The sequence below is a fragment of the Pelophylax lessonae genome (genome assembly GCF_965119305.1).
Source record: "Pelophylax lessonae genome assembly, chromosome: 11".
Lineage (NCBI taxonomy): Eukaryota > Metazoa > Chordata > Amphibia > Anura > Ranidae > Pelophylax > Pelophylax lessonae.
In genome coordinates, this window is record NC_138778.1 from 200,157,467 (window position 1) to 200,175,573 (window position 18,107).

At 42.8% G+C, this 18,107-nt stretch overlaps 1 protein-coding gene across 3 annotated transcripts in view; it reads left to right on the forward strand.

Moving 5' to 3' along the window:
* OSBPL2 (oxysterol binding protein like 2) overlaps positions 1–18,107 on the forward strand; it is a 255,219-nt gene that overhangs the window by 207,548 nt on the left and 29,564 nt on the right. For all 3 annotated transcript variants that reach the window (XM_082271624.1, XM_082271623.1, XM_082271622.1), the window contains exon 4: positions 13,922–13,997. In XM_082271624.1, the coding sequence (XP_082127750.1) occupies positions 13,922–13,997 (76 nt within the window). The remainder of the gene's footprint in view (positions 1–13,921; positions 13,998–18,107) is intronic.

The window sequence follows — 18,107 nt, forward strand, 5'->3', positions numbered from 1 at the left end:
GTATGCGTTCTCACTCTGTATACTGACCCGTATGCGTTCTCACTCTGTATACTGACCCGTATGCGTTCTCACTCTGTATACTGACCCGTATGCGTTCTCACTCTGTATACTGACCCGTGTGCGTTCTCGCTCTGTATACTGACCCGTGTGCGTTCTCGCTCTGTATACTGACCCGTGTGCGTTCTCGCTCTGTATACTGACCCGTATGCGTTTTCACTCTGTATACTGACCCGTATGCGTTTTCACTCTGTATACTGACCCGTATGCGTTTTCACTTCCAGTACTGACCTATACTCAGTACTATACTCAGTACTATATGCTTTAAAAATTTCACAGTACTGACCCATGGGTTCTCTCAAGCTGGGTACACACTATCTGAAAATCAGCTGGTTGAGCAGGAACCTGCTGACTTTTATTCAGTGTGTACATCCGTCTGTCCAACAGAAGCTGCTCTGATGACCGGCTTTTGTCGAGTGAACATGCTGGAAAACCAGCATCTGATCATCGCTGTATGCTGGTGGGGGGGCTAGCGTTGCCCTGTTAGAATACAAACAATAGCGCAGCTATCTCCGCACCAACATCGATTGTGTTGGTGCAGCAATCTGTCTGTCTTTTTTTTTTTTTTTTTTTTTCATTTAACCCATTGTATCCAGCTTAACACACAACCAAAAACTGTGAGGAATAATCACTTTGAGAAAATGATTGAGAAAATCCAGTTTCTAGACACCATCATCTACAGTGCTGTGAAAAAGTATTTGCCTCCTTCCTGATTTTTTATTATTTTGTATGTTTGTCACGCTTAAATAATTCAGATCATTAAAAAATGTTTAATATTACAGAAAGATAACCCGACTACATACAAAATGCATTTTTTAAGTATGATTTTGTTTTTTGGTTTTTTAAGGGAAAAAAAGCTTTCCAAACCTGCCTGGCCCTATGTAAAAAAATCAGTACCCCCTAAACCTAAATACTGGTTGAGCCACCCTTGGCGGCAAAAACTGCAATCAAGCATTTGCGATAACTGGCAATGAGTCTCTCACTTCGCTGGAGAGGAATTTTGTCCCACTCTTCTTTGCAGAATTGTTTTAATTCAGCCACATTGGAGAGTTTTCCAGCATGAACAGCCTGTTTAACCACTTCTGGACCAGAAGGTTTTACCCTCTTAATGACCAGGCCATTTTTTGCGATACCGCACTGCGTTACTTTGACAATCGCGCAGTCGTGCGACGCTGTACCCAAATAAAATTGATGTCCTTTTTTCCCCACAAAATAAAGCTTTCTTTTGGTGATATTTAATCACCTCTGCGATTTTTATTCTTTGGGCTATAAACAAAAAAAACAGCGACAATTCTGAAAAAAAAAGAACAATATTTTTTACTTTTTTTTGCTATAAAAAAACATTCCCAATAAAAAAAATCTAAAAATCAAAATTTGTCATCATTTTAGGTCTGGGTATTCTGCTACAAATTTTTGGTAAAAAAAAAAAATCCCAATAAGTGTAAATTGATTAGTTTGGGCAAAAGTTATCGTGTCTACTAACTAGGGGAAAGATATTTGTCATTTTTATTTATTTATTTTTTACTAGAAATGGTGGCGATCAGCGATTTTTAGCGGGACTGCCACATTACAGCGGATAGATCGGACCCCTAACTGACATTTTTGACACTTTTGGGGGGGACCAGTGACATTACTACAGTAATCAGTGCTAAAAATATGCACTGTTACTGTACTAATGAAACAGGGAAGGGGTTAATACCAGGGGCGATCAATGGGTTAAGTGTGTCCCTGGGATGCTTTCTAACAATGTGGGGGTTGGGCTTGCTGGATGAACCCAGAGACCTGTGTCCCTAAGTAGGAGGAACCAGGATTCCAGTTTATTACTGACCGAACAGCTGTCTGCCATGTTTACATTGGCAGACTGCCGTTCTGACTCTAAGGGGAGACATCGCGGCCGCCTGACCTGCTGATTAGCTCCCCCTGTGTCCAATCGACTTGTGCGCTCATGCTCCCACTAGCTGTCCAGCGAAACAATGTACAGGTACGTAGTTTCGTGGGACAGAGCTGACCTGCTGCTGTAGAAGTACTGCGGCTGGTCAGCAAGTGGTTAAGCTGAACACATACAGCTCAGCGCTCGAACAAAAGCGGTCCTTCCGGTCCAGAAGTGGTAAAATAAGTGAAAGGATGCACATTGGCTGCATGGACTCACCCGTACAACCTAGTCTGACAGCTATGCAGAAATGGGTGCATGGCCGAGCAGTGCACCCATCCCTGTGTACCTGTCAAACTTGGCTGTGCGGGTGAATTCATACCAGAGTGGATTTGATTTAAATATCTAGTAAAAAGACTTGATTTAATTCATCATTTTTAAAGGGCAAGTGTATTTTTTCCCCAAAAAATTGAGTTTGAAAGACCGCTGTGCAAATTCCGCGTGAAAAAAAATATTGCAACGACCGTCATTTTATTCTCCAGAGTCTTTGCTATAAAAATATATGTTTGGGGGTTCTAAGTAATTTTCAAGCAAAAAAATACTGATTTTAACTTGTAAACAACATGTGTCAGAAATGGGCTTGATCCTTAAGTGGTTAAATAGAAAACGATCTTTAGATATAGATTTGTACTCCAAAATAATTTTATTAAAATTAAATTTGATAAAAATCAAAAAAAATCTGATTAAAAAAAAAAAAGAACCCCGATTTTTTTTTTTTTTTTTTTTTTTTTTTTTTTTATTATTAAAATAAAACAAATCATTTGATTGTGATCCACTCTGATCCACACAGCCAATGAGTATGCATTAATTAAAACGCAGGTCAGTGATGGTACAAACCGATAAACAAACGACTCTTTACGCTGTACGGAGCTCTGCACCCATGTGAATGAGCCCTTAAGTGTACCTGTGTTCAGTTTAAAGCTGATAAGCTACTACTAAAATTAAAGAGCAAATACCAAGTACTATTAAAAATTACTGAAATCAAGTATACGTTTTTGGTGAATTCAAACACCCAGGGGTACCTGCAAATACAGGACTCAGGAATTATTTGAGAGGTCATGCACAGAGGTCTGCTAATCCACTAAAACCCTTTAAACAATCTTTAATTAGGCTGAAGTTCCTCTTTAAATTAGAAATGACTGGTGATGTCACTTGGTGCCACATTGACATTTAGAGTTCAGGAGTTGTAGAGATTTCATCTGGGAAATACCTTGATATTGGCCTACATTTTATGGTTACGCTGATATGACTAAAGAGTTCAGTTATTTATTGCCCAAGGATTGTCACTATGAATACTAAGACTGGCTGCAGAGGCCATCACACCGTACTGAAATAAGGAGTACTTATTCAGAAGTGTAGTTCTCTGTAGTAGACAATCAGATTTCATCATCTCCTGGTTGGACTGAAAATAGTGAATTCTGATAAGTTGCTGTTGGTTACTACTAGGGATCAACCGATATCGGTTTTCCGTTGCCGATACTGATATTTTGGTCATTCTCCTCCTCCAACCAATAGGTGGTGATGCTCATGTAAGGGTAAAATGATGTCACATAGCATAATTCCGTTTACAAATGTTATTGAATATGCCACTCGCATATGTAAAAATTAAAGATAAAAGCGATTCCACATTAGCAGATCTACTGGCAGATCGGTATCTCTCGCCCACTTTCCGTAAGTGATACCCGGGGTGATACCGCTCTGTTCGTCATCCATTTAATACTGCTCTGTCTCTCACCCGCTCCATCTCCCACCCACCGGATACCGATCCGTCTCTCACCCACTTGCCGTAAGTTATACCCGGGTGATACCGCTCCGTCCGGCATACGATCTTGGACGTTCACGTGCGTGGTCACGCCCGGCGTGACCACGTGTCCTCCGAGATCGTCATCGTATGCCGGACGGAGCGGTATCACCCGGGTATAACTTACGGCAAGTGGGTGAGAGACGGATCAGTCTCGAGTGGGTGAGAGACAGAGCAGTATTGAGTGGATGCTGGAGGGAGCGGTATCACCCGGGTATCACTTACGGCAAGTGGGTGAGAGATACCGATCTGCCAGCAGATCTGCTAATGTGGAATCGCTTATATCTTTAATTTGTACATATGTAAGTCGCATATTCAATAACATTTGTAAACGGAAATATGCTATGTGACCTCATTTTACCCTGAGCAATATTTGGAATATCGGCCAGTTCCAGGGCCGATACAGATATATCGGCAAACGTCAATATCGGCCCTCGATATATCGGTCTTGCCGATAATCGGTCAATCCCTACTTACTACCCTCAAGAGTTAGGACTTCCTTATTAAAGATGATCTTCAGGTATGAATATTTTTACATAGTTACATTAGGCTGCGTGATTCCCCTGGAAGCTGGAAATCACTATAGTAGGCACCCCTACTATAGTGATCTACACTAGCTTCCGGTTCCCCTGCCCTTTCCTGCTGCATTGTAAACACAAGAGGTCACCCGCTCAGCATAAGTGCCATTTAAAGACTGCTTTGCATTTCTCAAAGAATGCAAAGCTTTCCTGATTGGACGAGCTAGAGAGGCAAGTTGGTGACATTCGACTAATTACCACATCCAATCAGAGAATTCTTTGCATATACTGAGAAAACTCAAAGCAGTCTCTGAATGTCGCTCATGTCATTGTGTTCGCAATGCAGCAGGGAAGTCCCTTGGCGCAGGACTTGGAAGCTAGTGGAGATCACTTTAGTAGGGGTGCCTACTATAGTGATTTCCAGCTCCCAGGGGGATTCCATAGCCAGGTATGGTATATGTATAGTTACATTGGTTCAAGTTGAACTGATTGAACTATATACCTGGAATTCCTCTTTAAATACATTTTGGAAGATGAATGCTTTCCCATCTGACTGTTCTTTTTGAACAGCCTGTCTAGTTTCACCTTTAGCATGTAGGTAAAAGGTGACGCTAGTTGTCTATATATGACTAAAGGTCTTCAATCTGACCTTTCACATCAAAGGCCTTACCTTCACCTTTTTGCTGTGCTGATGTGGCAGTGTTTAGGAGAGCACACAGTGTACATGTGATTCCCCCATGGATAATGTTCTCCCTGTCTTATTCACAGTCAAAAAAATTATTTGCCTCCTTCCTGATATTCATTTTTTTGCATATTTGTCACACTTTAATGGCTCGGACCATCCAACAAATTTAATATTACACAAAGGTAACCTAAGTTAAAACAAAATGCAGTTTTTAATTAAAGATTTCATTTATTAAGAGAAAAAGTTGTCCAAACCTGCCTTGCTCTATGTGAAAAAGTAATTGCCCCCCACACGTTGCTAAATCATGAATGAACTGGGAATAACCACATTTTTTTTGGAAAGCAGAATTAAATTTCACTTGCCACACCCAGGCCTGGTTACTGCCAGACCAGTTGAACTAAGAAATCACTGAAATAGAAGCTATCTTACAAAGTGAAGTAAGCTAAAAGATCTCAAAAAGCAACACTTAATGCCGTGATCTAAACAAATTCAAGAACCGATGAGAAACAAACTAATTGACATGTATCCGTCTGAAAAGGGTTACAAAGCCATTTTTAAGGCTTTGAGACTGCAGCGAACCATGGTGAGAGCCATTATCCACAAATGGAGAAAACTTGAAACAGTGGTGAACCTTTCCAGGAGTGGCCGACCTACCAAAATTACTCCAAGAGCACAACGATGACTCATCCATGAGGTCATAAAAGAACCCAGAACAACATCTAAAGAACTGCAGACCTCAGTTAAGGTCAGTGTTCATCATTTCCTATTGTTTCATCATTAAACAATAGGAAAGAGACTGGGCAAAAATGGTGTCCATGGAAGAGTTCCAAGGCAAAGGCCACTACTGACGAAAAAGAACCCAAAGGCTCGTCTCACATTTGCCAAATAATATTTTGATTATCCCCAAGACTTTTAGGCAAATATTCTGTGGACTGCTGAGATAAAAGTTGAACTTTTTGGAAGGTGTGTGTCAGGTTACATCTTGTGTAAAACTAACAGGGCATTTCATAAAAAGAACATCATACCAACAATCCAACGTGGTGGTGGTAGTGTGATGGTCTAGGGCTGCTTTTCAGCTGCGGGACCTGGACAGCTTGCCATAATTGATGGAACCATTTATACGTTGAATATTAAATATGAAGGTCATATTGTTTAAAAAATATAATTATGTATACTATACTACTATGAATACTGTGTTCATGATTTCTTCTGTATGCATAAAGGCACATTGTAAACTCATCATTGCAACTTTATGCCACTAAACTTAACACCATGAACTCTGCGCTCTACCAGAAAATCTTTAAAGAGAATGTCCAGCCATCAGTTGGTGACCTCAAGCGCACTGGAGTTATACAGCAGGACAATGATCCGAAACACACCAGCAAGTCTACATCCTAATGGCTCAAAAATAAAACAAATTGAGGGTTTTGGAGTGGCCTAGTCAAAGTCCGGACTTTAAATCCGATGGAGAGGCTGTGGCATGACCTTAAAGTGGTTGTAAAGTCACAGGGTTTTTTTTATCTTCGTGCTTTGTTTGCATTCAAATAAAATGCCTTCTATGTGCAGCAGCCCCCTTAGCTCCCCTAATACTTACCTGAGTCGATCTAGATCCAGCAATGTTGCAGGCGCGTCTTGGCTGCCGGGGACTCCCCTCCTCAGTGGCAAGACAGCAGCGCAGCGCCATTGGCTCCTGCTGCTTTCAATCAGTCAGCCAATCAGGGGAGAGGAGGGGTGGAGCCGTGGCTCAGTGTCTGAATGTAAACAAGGAGCTGTGACTTGGCAAGCTGCTTGCTGTGGGGGCATTCAACAGGAGAGAGGGGCTAGGAGCAGCAAATAGGGACCCGAGAAGAGGAGGATCTGGGCTGCTCTGTGCAAAACCAACTGCACAGAGCAGGTAAATATAACATGTTTGTTTATTTTTATTAAAAAAAAAAAAAAAACGAGACTTTACAATCACTTTAAACAGGCTGTTCAAGCTGGAAACCCTCAAATGTGGCTGAATTAAAACAATTTTGCAAAGAAGAGTGGGCAAAAATACCTCCACAACAATGTGAAAGACTCATTACCAGTTATCGCAAATGCCTAATTGCAGTTGTTGCCACCAAGAGCGGCACAACCAGTTATTGGGTTTAGTTGGCAATTACTTCTTCACATAGGGCCAGGCAGGTTTTGACAGCTAATAAATTAAATCATCATTTAAAAACTGCATTTTATATTTACTCAGGTTATCTTTGTGTAATAATAAATTTGATCTGAATCATTTATGTGTGAGAAATATGCAAAAAGAAAAAAAAATTAGGTAGGGGGGCAAATACCTTTCTCTTTCGTTCATTGACAGACACAGCTCATTGACAGACACAGCTCCTTATCTTCTTCACCACTGGGTTATGCTGCAGGAGTAGGACACTAGGCAGGAAAAAAACTTGACTACGCCTATGGGGCAGTCCCTGGGGGTATACTCCCACTCTCGGCTATAGCCACTCAGTCTTTTTATGCCTAGTTAGAAGTAAGGAGCTAGTTCCTTGCAGGGATCTCTGGTCCTGGCAATTTTTTTTCCTTTTTGTTGTTTTGTTTCCTGCGAGAAGCTACAATAAACTGCTGGACTAGGCGACAGACTGAATAATCTAGATCCAGAGGGTCCCCCCAGTCTGGCCAGCGAGCGTGCGCGTGCCTCAGCTCCGCGCTATGTCGGCCGTTACATAGCCACACTGGATGAGGGCTGGCCTGCCAGTTAAATGTCTTGCGAGGGCCTTACGACCTAGCCTTGGCCTGAATCCCAGCGTCCCTCCTGGCTGACAGCCACCCACATTCCGATGGAGTGGTGGTCTGTCAGGAGCGGTGCCCAACCTATTCCTGTTATGGTAAGTAGCTGTCCCCCCTCCACCACTCCCTGGGATGGTTGGAACCCCCGGCTCCCCTCCTTCCCGTGCACCCACCCCCCCCCCCAATTTATCAGTGGTCCTCTGTGAACTTCTTACCCCCCATCTGCCCACCCCCCTCCCCCCATGGGGTTGCCATACCTTTTTAGGTCAGTCTGGGGTGTCGAGTTGGCGATGGGGGTGGGGGAAGGAGTGCGCCGCCAGGGCCGGACGATCAATTCTTGGGAGGGGGCTGTGCCTGATGGGGGCTCCTGTCAGGGCCCCCTTACTGTTGGAATCATGTTCAGTGCTCCTGGGGTCCCACGCGGGGCCACCATTGTCTTGCATTTTTTTTGTGCTATGGCTCGGCAGCCATTTTCTTGTTTCCTCATTGGAAATAGTGGCGGCCATGTTTTCGGAGCTGTATGGGTGGGGATTCGGCAATGGGAGCCCCTCTTCTTCCTCTAGTGCTGACTCCTGGATCTTTCTCTTCCTGATCGTTTCATGTTGTGCAGTTTGTTTGGTGCTGTAAGTGCTTGATTGGTGGTGGTGAGCTTTTGTGGGGTTCTCTCTGCTATAGCAGTGATGGTGCATCTGTGCTGGGCCTTGTAGTACCACCATAGCAGTGTTAAACACTTTTTTTTGTGTCGGTCCCCCTGTTCCTTAATGGAGTTACTGAAGCACATTTCCCCACTGGATCCCCTCTCAGAGGCTGCCGGGCCCTCCGGGTCCCAACAATCACTGACTGCACTTATGGCGGTCCTTGAGTCCCTAGTGTCCAAGGTGGATTTGGTATTGGGCAAACGGGCTAGCAAAAAGTGTCCTCCCTGCCTTCTCCTGCCTCATGGACCAAGGGGAATGGTTCCCTCTTCCGGAGGTTTTTCATCAGTTGTCTTCAGTGGGGTACTCCAGAGTTTGTCCTGTTTGCCTCTTGTCTCACAGGAAGATACAGAGGTTTATGGCGCAGTCTCTGGATCCTCTAGCCGACGCCACAAACGCCCTACTGGCTCCTTGGAGTCCGTATCGTCTGATTTTACGCCTTTCCTCCTCTCAGACTTCTGCCACCACTCCTGCGCAGAATCGAGGCAGAAGGAATTCTGGTCGTTCTAGTGGCTCCAGACTGGCCTCGCCAGCCTTGGTATGCCGATCTGGTATGGCTGGTTGCCAACGTTCTGTGGAGACTTCCTTTCAGGGAAGATCTGCTGTCCCAAAGGCCAGTCCCCCATCCTGCTTTAGTCGCTGGCTTTAACGGCTTGGCTTTGGAAAGCCAGGTGCTAAAGGATAGAGGTTTGTTGGAATCTGATTCCTACGCTGTTAAAAGATAGAAAATCTACCTCTAGGTAGATCTACCATCGTACTTGGAAGATAGTACATTGCGTGGTGTAAATCTCTTTGGGTTCACCTTCGCTCCCTTTCGGTGGCTCGGATATTGTCTTTCCTCCAACGGGGGATTGAGCAGCGCCTTGCCTTGAGTACCATCTAGGGCCAGTTTTCGGCCTTGGCAGTTTTCTTTTATGACCATTGGCCACACATTTCTTGGTGCGTACCTTTTATCCAAGGAGTTCGACACTTGGCTTCTCGAGTGCCATCTCCATTGCCGCCATAATTTGGTGCTGTTAGTGCTTCAGAAACCTGCCTTCGAAAGTCTTTGGGAGGTTCCCCTGCTTAGGTTGTCCCAGAAGGTGGCATTTTTGGTGGCTATTACTTCTGTGCGCAGGATGTCGGAGCTGGCAGCTTTTTCTTGTCTTCACCTTACCTGGTGGTTCACAGAGATGAGGTGGTTCTTAGTCCCTTTCCGTCATTCCTTCCTAAGGTCGTCTCTGATTTCCATTTGAATGAAGACGTTGTGTTGCCTTCCCTGTGTCCCAGGCGAAAACATCTTAACGAAATTGCCTTGCATGGTTCGGGGTGTACCCGGCCGCTCCGAGTCTTTTAGGAAGTCAGACTCACTATTTGTACTCGTGGAAGGGCCTCAAAGGGTTGGCTGCTTCTGCTACAACCATTTCCAGATGGATCAGACAGTGGTTCAGGCTTATTCAATTAAGGGTTAGGTCACAGTCTACTCGGGCGCTTAGTACCTCCTGGGCCATTCTAATCGGGCGTCAGTGATGCTGGTTTGCAAGGCGGCCACCTGGTCGTTTGTGCACACTTTCACAAAGTTTTACAAGGTGGATGTGTTGGCATCTGCGGATGCATCTTTTGGCCGCAAAGGTTTTGCAGGCTGCTGCTTAGAGGACCTGGTCCTCTTTGAGGGTGTATTGTTTTTTTCAGGTGAGCTCTAGTTGTTTATGGTTGAGGTCTATATTACTTGGTTGGCTATGGTGTAGCCTTGGGAATTTTTTTACTTGCTGCTCCCACCCCTCATGTTTGACACTACTTCGGGACATCCCAACGGTGAAGAAGATAAGGAGCTGTGTTCGTCAATGAACAAAAGAGAAAATTGAATTTTTGACTTACCGTAAAATCTATTTCTCTGATGTTCATTGACAGACACAACACCCACCCCTCTATGGAGTTGGCTTTCTTCTGACACTGCTTGTAACAAAACTGAGTGGTTATAGCCAAAAGTGGGAGTATACCCCCAGGTACTGCCCCATAAGCGTAGTCAAGTTTTTTTTCCTGCCCACTGTCCTACTCCTGTAGTGGGCAGTATAACCCATCAGTGAAGAAAAGGAGCTGTGTCTGTCAGTGAACATCAGAGAAATTGATTTTACGGTAAGTCAAAAATCCAATTTTTCACAGCACTGTAGCTTGGGATGGAGCTGTATTTCTTGCTGTCTGTGTCCCTGGGGGGAATATTCACTCTCTCCTTTTGTCCTGGTTACCACTGTCCAAATAATATTGTTGTCCTGTGTCTTTTAGTGCCAGTGACAACAGCTCACCCTTATCTCCTATGTACTGTAACACGGATCGGAAGTGAGGTGATATCTCCCCAACAACTTGGTAGAAGTAGTTTTCTTTCCAGCCCTAACCAGAACAAAAAAAAAATGTTTTGTCTGAGGTTGCCTACAAAAACATTATCCGTTATATCCCTGCGTTTGGACATAGAGAAGCAGAAATATAAATCTTCAAGGTTTAAAGGATGAAGAATAACAGAAACAAAGGTAAAATGTGAAGGGAACCTATCAGAGTGAAAATAGGGAAGCTGCCATTACAGACTTTATTTTTGAAGTTTCAGGCTTTATGTCCCCGCTTTCTATAATCCATTGGGGGAGAGGGACTTTTTAAATCCTTTTTTTTTTTTTTTTTGGCAGTTGTGCAACATGCTTGTAAAACAGCATGAGGGCGCAGTGCAGTAGAGGGTCACAGAGTTTACAGGTTATCGTGGAAAGTTACAGGGGTCAGCTGCTAGACGTCAGCACAGTTTCTTTTCTTTCAGTGTGCATAATAAATAAATATATATAAACATTTTTTTTCTTTAAGATTTTCCATTTTTGTAATTTTAAAGTTATTGTACATAGCTCTAAAACTTGCATGGGGGTGCAGGCCCTGTGAGTAGATGGTACATTTGGGGTGTGCAGGTGGAATATAAGTGCTGCTAATTACTACACTTCAATTTAAAATGTTGCTGCATTCAATGACAGCTAATGCAATACAACACTCTGCCATAGTTGTGCTACTGTGTTGTATACATATAATCGTGCAGATTATGGATATCTTGCAAGAGTTCTTGGCAGTTGGCACTGCTCTTTATACATTTCTCTCAGTGAAATTGTAAGGATTAGTAATTTAAGAAACAGCAAGGTTCTGAGAATTTGGATGAGGGTTTGCTGATATTAGGCTTTTAAGCTTAGATTGTTTAAAGGCATTCTTTTAAAACGGCTTCCTTTTAAATGTTCCTAGGGGATTCAAGAGATTTCTGATCTTGGGTTCCCAGCTCTGCCCACCCCTGATGTAGCAGGAGGTGTGAGACTCCATTGTGAACAGTGAAAGGCTCAGGATCTGTTGTGGAGCAATCTGGAATGAGATATGAGTAACTAGATATAAGCTATTACTGAAATATCACTTTTGGGTAGACTGATCCTTAAAATTAAAAACCTAAGTAGAGCTAATCTACAGTGGCTTTAAAATGGGGAGCTAGACATTAACTTCTTAAGCCTGTAGGTTCCCAGCCATGTACTGGTATAAAATACCGTTTGAGCCAAAAACCATTGCCTAGCCTGAAAGAACCAACTTTGGCCGCAGTGGCCACATTTCAGACACTTTCATTCCTGCTGAATCTGCATAAGCAGAGCATGAAATGGGTGGACAGAGTGTTACTCCCCACCAATAGGTGTGCGCACAGGGTGTGCCAGGGCACACCCTAATCACCCTGTGCTGCACAGATTCCCCTTGCTGCAGAGAAAGGGACTGGGGAATTTCTTTCCTCAGTCCCTTTCTCTGTCTCAAAACTGAGAAATCGGGGGTCTGTTTTAGACCCCTGATATTTACCAAGAAATAGAAAATAATTTTAGAAAATAATTGTAAAAAAAAAAATATTGTGAAAAATAAAAAAAACATTTAAATTATAAAAAAAGTAAAAAATAAATAAATAATACAAATAAACTACTGACACCAATCGCTGCTCTACTGACATCAACCTCTTCCCTACGGACATCCTCCACTTCTCTACAAACATTGCACTACTTCTAAATATAAAAAAAAAAAAAAAAATTATATATACATATATATATATATATATTTATATTTATACTGTATACAAATATACATATATAAAAAATATATATATATATATATATATATATATATACACACACACACACACGCATGTGTTTGAGATTTGGGGTGCACACCCTAATGCTATAGGCTGCGCACACCTATGCCCCCCACTGCAGGTAGATAATCTGTGTCAACTCCATTGGCTTGACATAATTCTTTAATATTAATTTATCTATGTTTTTATGGTACGCTGGCAGAAAGCAGTGGAGTCTGAGACACATTTTTGGACAAGTTGACATCCCTTGGTCCGATTGTGGCTATGAATTATGGGTTATGTTCAAATCAACACATTTATGTGTGCAAGCTTCTAAAATCGTTTTGCTGTTCAGGATTCCTGGACTTGCATTCTAATAGAATGTGTAGTGCTGTAGAGCAGATCAAGGGGTGGTAGTTGATTTGGCTTTAACATTTAATACAGAAAACTCCTGGGAGGCTCCAGTGCCAACCTAGTTTAATGCTGGTTTGTTTTGAAATCCGGCTGGCATAGAAATGCATTGGAATCCCCCAAGAACTGCTTGAATTTTGTCCTTCAAAGGTAGAAAATGACTGCCCTGCTCAGTCTGCTTTCCAGAGTAGATCAGGAGGTGCCAATTGATTTTGACTTTAGTCTTTTTTATAGAAAAGTCTCCTGGGAGGCTCCGGTGCCAACCTAGTCAATGATGATGCTATTTTCTCTCCTTGCTGGCTTGGAAATGCCTTGGAATCAGTCAGTATATGTTTAGGTTTGGTTCTTAAAATGTTACTAAACCCAGGGCCCTGAATTGACTATATCTGGTCTCCCACAGTACACAGAACATGGAAATGCAATAGTTTTAGTAAATAGAAACTGCTAAATACCTTTTCTCATCAGCAGTATAAAGCAGTCTTGTGACTTCTATCAGTGTCTGGTTAAAGTTTGTAGGAGGAGTTTTCATACTGCACTGGCTCTGGCCCTGTGCTGATCACATGCACTCTTCCGAGGAAAAAAAAAAACTCTCTAGCAATACACACCAATCTGAGCATGTGTAGTCTGCCCCCAAGGCTCTGTTCTATCAGGAGATAGTTTGGGGACAATGCAAGAAGAGGAGGATCTGTGCATACAGGATCAAACAACCTTTTTTTTTACAATGCAGAGGATAAACCCCTTAGGTTCCACAGTAAGTATAACAAGCATGCTTTACTGCATATACAGACTTATTTTAATGTTGTTGGTTTAGTAACACTTTAAAAAGTAAAAATTGTCCACCCAGCTCAGCCTACTTTCTTTGCACTCACTACCCAATTAAGTGGCCTGAACATGATAATCACTTTAAGTCCTTGTTTGCTCAGTTTGCAAGCTTCTCCAATTCTAATATTTTCTTCATTGTCTTCTAGGACCTCCCTGCCGGCCCCTATGATCTCTAGAAATAATTTCAGCGTTTGGAGCATATTAAAAAAATGCATTGGACTGGTAAGTCTGACTATACTTCCGCTATGAGTTTTAACCCTTTAATGGCCACAATATGACTTCATAAGTCTGTGAGAATGTTTGTTTTTTAACTTTGCAGGAGAGAACTATGAATGTGCAGCTTTGTGTGTTCTAGTTTCCAGACTTGCTTTCAATCAGAAAAATTAGTCCTAGGGGTTTTGCCAAATTAAAGCTAAGCTCCAGCTTTGCCTTCAGTCTTGCACAGCTGCAGAGGCTCCTCTTCAGTGCTGATCTAGTGACTGTCCCAGGCTGGTCCTTTTTATTCATTGGATTTTTGTGCTTTCAATCATGGGTCACAATCATGTGGCTGTTACCTACAGCAGCCTCAAGGAATGCCGACTCCTCCAGGCTGGCATGTTCACATTTGCATAACCTCCCTCAACAGTCCACAGGTAAAATTTAGGCTGATTAAAATTAGGTTTTAACTGACACAACCTTGCTAAACTTGGTCTGGGCTCCTAAGCTGCAAATAAAAAAGCCCTGGTCAAAATGGTTAAGGATGAATTGCTCCATTGTCTCTTCAACTACAAAGGCCAGTGCGTTTTTTTTTTTTTAAATCAAATAAAGTTTTATTGAAAATAAAAATTTCACAAACAAGATAACTGCAAATGTGCACAGCAGGTCCGGGACAGCTTCCCAAGATTGTACAGTGCTCAAATAAATTAAAGAAACACTTTTTAATCAGAGTATAGCATCAAGACAATTAAACTCCAGGGATATTGGTCTTGTCAGTTAAGTAGCAGAGGGGGTTGTTGGTCAGTTTCAGCTGCTTTGGTGTTAATGCAATTAACAGGTGCGCTAGATGGGCAACAATGAGACAGTCTCCAAAACAGGAATGGTTTTACAGGTGGAGGCCACAGACCTTTTTTTCCCTACTCTTTTCTGACTGTTTTTCACTAGTTTTGCATTTGGCTAGGGCCAGTGTCACTACTGGTAGCATGAGGAGATACCTGGGCCCTATAGAGGTTGCCCAGACAGTCCAACTCCTCCAGGATTGCACATCAATATGTGCCATTGCCAGAAAGTTTGCTTTGTCTTCCATCACAATCTCAAGAGCATGGAGGAGAGTCCAGGAGACAGGCAATTACTCTAGGAGAGCTGGACAGGGCCATAGAAGGTCCTTAACCCATCAGTAGGACCGATATCTGCTTCTTTGTGCAAAAAGGAACAGGATGAGCATTGCCAGAACCTTACAAAATTACCTCCAGCAGGCCACTGGTGTGAATGTCTCTTACCAAACAATCAGAAACAGACTTCATGAGGGTGGCCTAAGGGCCCAACATCCTCTAGGGGGCCCTGTGTTCACTGCCCGGCACCGTGGAGCTTGATTGGCATTTGCCATTGAACACCAGAATTGGCAGGTCCGCCACTGGCGCCCTGTGCTTTTCAAAGATGTGAGGTTCACCCTGAGCACATGTAATAGACATGAAAGGGTCTGGAGAAGCAGAGGAGAATGTTATGCTGCCTGTAACATCGTTCAGTATGACAGGTTTGGTGGTGGGTCAGTGATGGTCTTGGGAGGCATATCCATGGAGGGATGCACAGACCTCTACAGGCTAGACAATGGAACCCTGACTGCCATTCGGTATCGAGATGAAATCCTTGGACCCATTGTCAGACCCTACACTGGTCTAGTGGGTCCTGGGTTTTCTCCTGGTGCACAACATGACCCGGCCTCATGTTGTGAGAGTATGCAGCCAGTTGCTGGAGGATGAAGGAATGGATACCATTAAATGGCCCCCACGCTCGTATGACCTAAATCAAATGGAACACCTCTAGGGCATAATGTTTAGGGCCATCTGATGCCACCAGGTTGCACCTCAGTCTGTTCAGGAACTCAGTGATGCCCTGGTCCAGTTCCCCAGGACACCATCCATCATCTCATTAAGGGCATGCCCCAACATTGCCAGGCATGCATACAAGCATGTGGGGGCCATACAAACTACTGAGTACTAAGTTTTGAGTTGCTGCAATGAAATTTCCGCAAAATGGACTAGCCTGCTGCTTAATTTTTTCACTTTGATTTTCAGGGTGTCTTTGAATTCAGCTCTTCGTAGGTTGATCATTTTCATTTCCATCAAACGATGTGGCATCCTTTTGGGACGCATTACGCAGTCCATATCAATTTAGATATTCTGCATGATATTTTTTTCCCCATTGAGATCTAATGTGTTTTCAATGTGTTCCTTTAATTTTTTTGAGCACTGTATATATCTTCAAATACAGCAACAAATACAGTGTATAGCACACACATTAATATATACATATTTCACCATTTTTTGCGTAATAAGTTTGCACCGCTTGAGTCGCTAAAAATATAAAATCCTTACTACCAATATATACACTAGTAGCGTACCCTGTCAAAAGGGTACAACTCACCCGATGAGTAACCGATCTATCAATAATTACAATGGGCTCAGGCCAGTGGGGTTTACTTTACTGCCTGTTAGGAATATGTAAATCCCTAAATGTCCATAGCGGCCTTCCTCAACGTTTTAACCCCAGAGGAACCATTAAAATAAATTTCAGGTCTCATGGAACCCTAGATTTAATTTAATAATTGGGGTCAGAGGAAAGAGCATATCTTACATTGGTGATCGGTAGAAGTCCTTGTCCCCTTACAGTGGTGGTGAGAATCCCACCCTTACAGACAGCTAAAAAATCTCATCAGTGTCATGCTGCTGGCTTTACCAAGTGGTAGAGGATCTGGAATTATGCAGACACCATCAAGTAAGTGGTCAATAAGGCACAGCTCCAGGGAACCCCTAGTAACCTCCTGAAGAACTTTAGGGGTCCATGGAACCCTGGTTTGAAAATGGATGTTCCCTAATCTAACCACAGGTTCACTTTAAAGATAGATTTGGAACCATTTTTGTGGTCTTTACAGTCTAAAAGTTTGGCCACCACTTTGTTCCGATTGGCTGCATAGGCACAACATTGCCTGCAGCAAGCTAAAACCTCTCCAGCTGGGCATGGATCCTGTAGATTCTGTACAGGTGTATAGAAATGAGAATAATACCCTGGCTTACAGTTTTGGTTTTACAGAAAAACTGGGATGTTCCTAAAACGTTATTGTGTGCCGAGGCTGCTTTCCCATAAGGCAGGAAAATAAATTAAATTATTTGAAATGCCAGTTGAAATCGCCTGGAATAACCTAGATGTGCGTTTGGAGACAGGTGGCAGATTTTGTGTATTTGAAAGCTCTTTAGAAGCAGACTGTTGAGTATTGAATTTTAATCTGTGTGTTACGTAACAAACAGATTGATGGCACCTGGCTGCTTGTGCCCATTCCCTGTTATGTTCCCTGTGTTGTACATTAAATAATGCTGTGTAATTATATCCAGCAAAGCTTTCTCGCCTCATACTCCTTGTACAATGAGATTGTTGCTTGTTCCAAAACAAAGTCCTGGACCTACGATGCAGAGACAAGACTGATTGATATTCATAATGTACAAAGCCATTTTTAAAACGCTACAACAGCAATATTGTGGTGTTAAAACATTATAGCACATTAAGCTGGCATGATGGTGTTTTCTTTTATTACAGCAATGTGAGCAAGATCAACAAAAACTAGACCCACAGTGTTCTAAAAAAGACTTCCCAAATGCAGATAATTACAGGATAAGTTCACCCTTTGCACCATATTACATGTTCCACCCGCATTTGGGGGGGGCAGATGTAACCTTTTCCAATTCCTGGCGTCAATCCACCCTATCCCCTTTACGTGTGACAGCAGGTGGAGGTTCTTCTCCCTGCACCCCCTGTCACAATTCAAAAACACTGCATCCGTGTGGGGGGTCCGCCCACATGGCCGCATTGATCATTCACAGGTTCCTGTGAATGAATGAACTACAAGTACCATCTATCGCAGCAGATGGCTTGTTGCTCTGAATGAACTGGAAGGGCAATGGAGGCTTGCAGCTTTCAAACAGATGTATGGAGGTATGAGCTGAAAGCTACAGGGTGGTCTGCAGAAGCCTGACATTGCACCCCTGATTTGGAAGTGCAATGCTTTTCAGGCTCCTTCACGAAAGAATATTAAATGCACATTTTTATATGCAAACGTATGTGCATTTAATGTTTTGTAAAAAG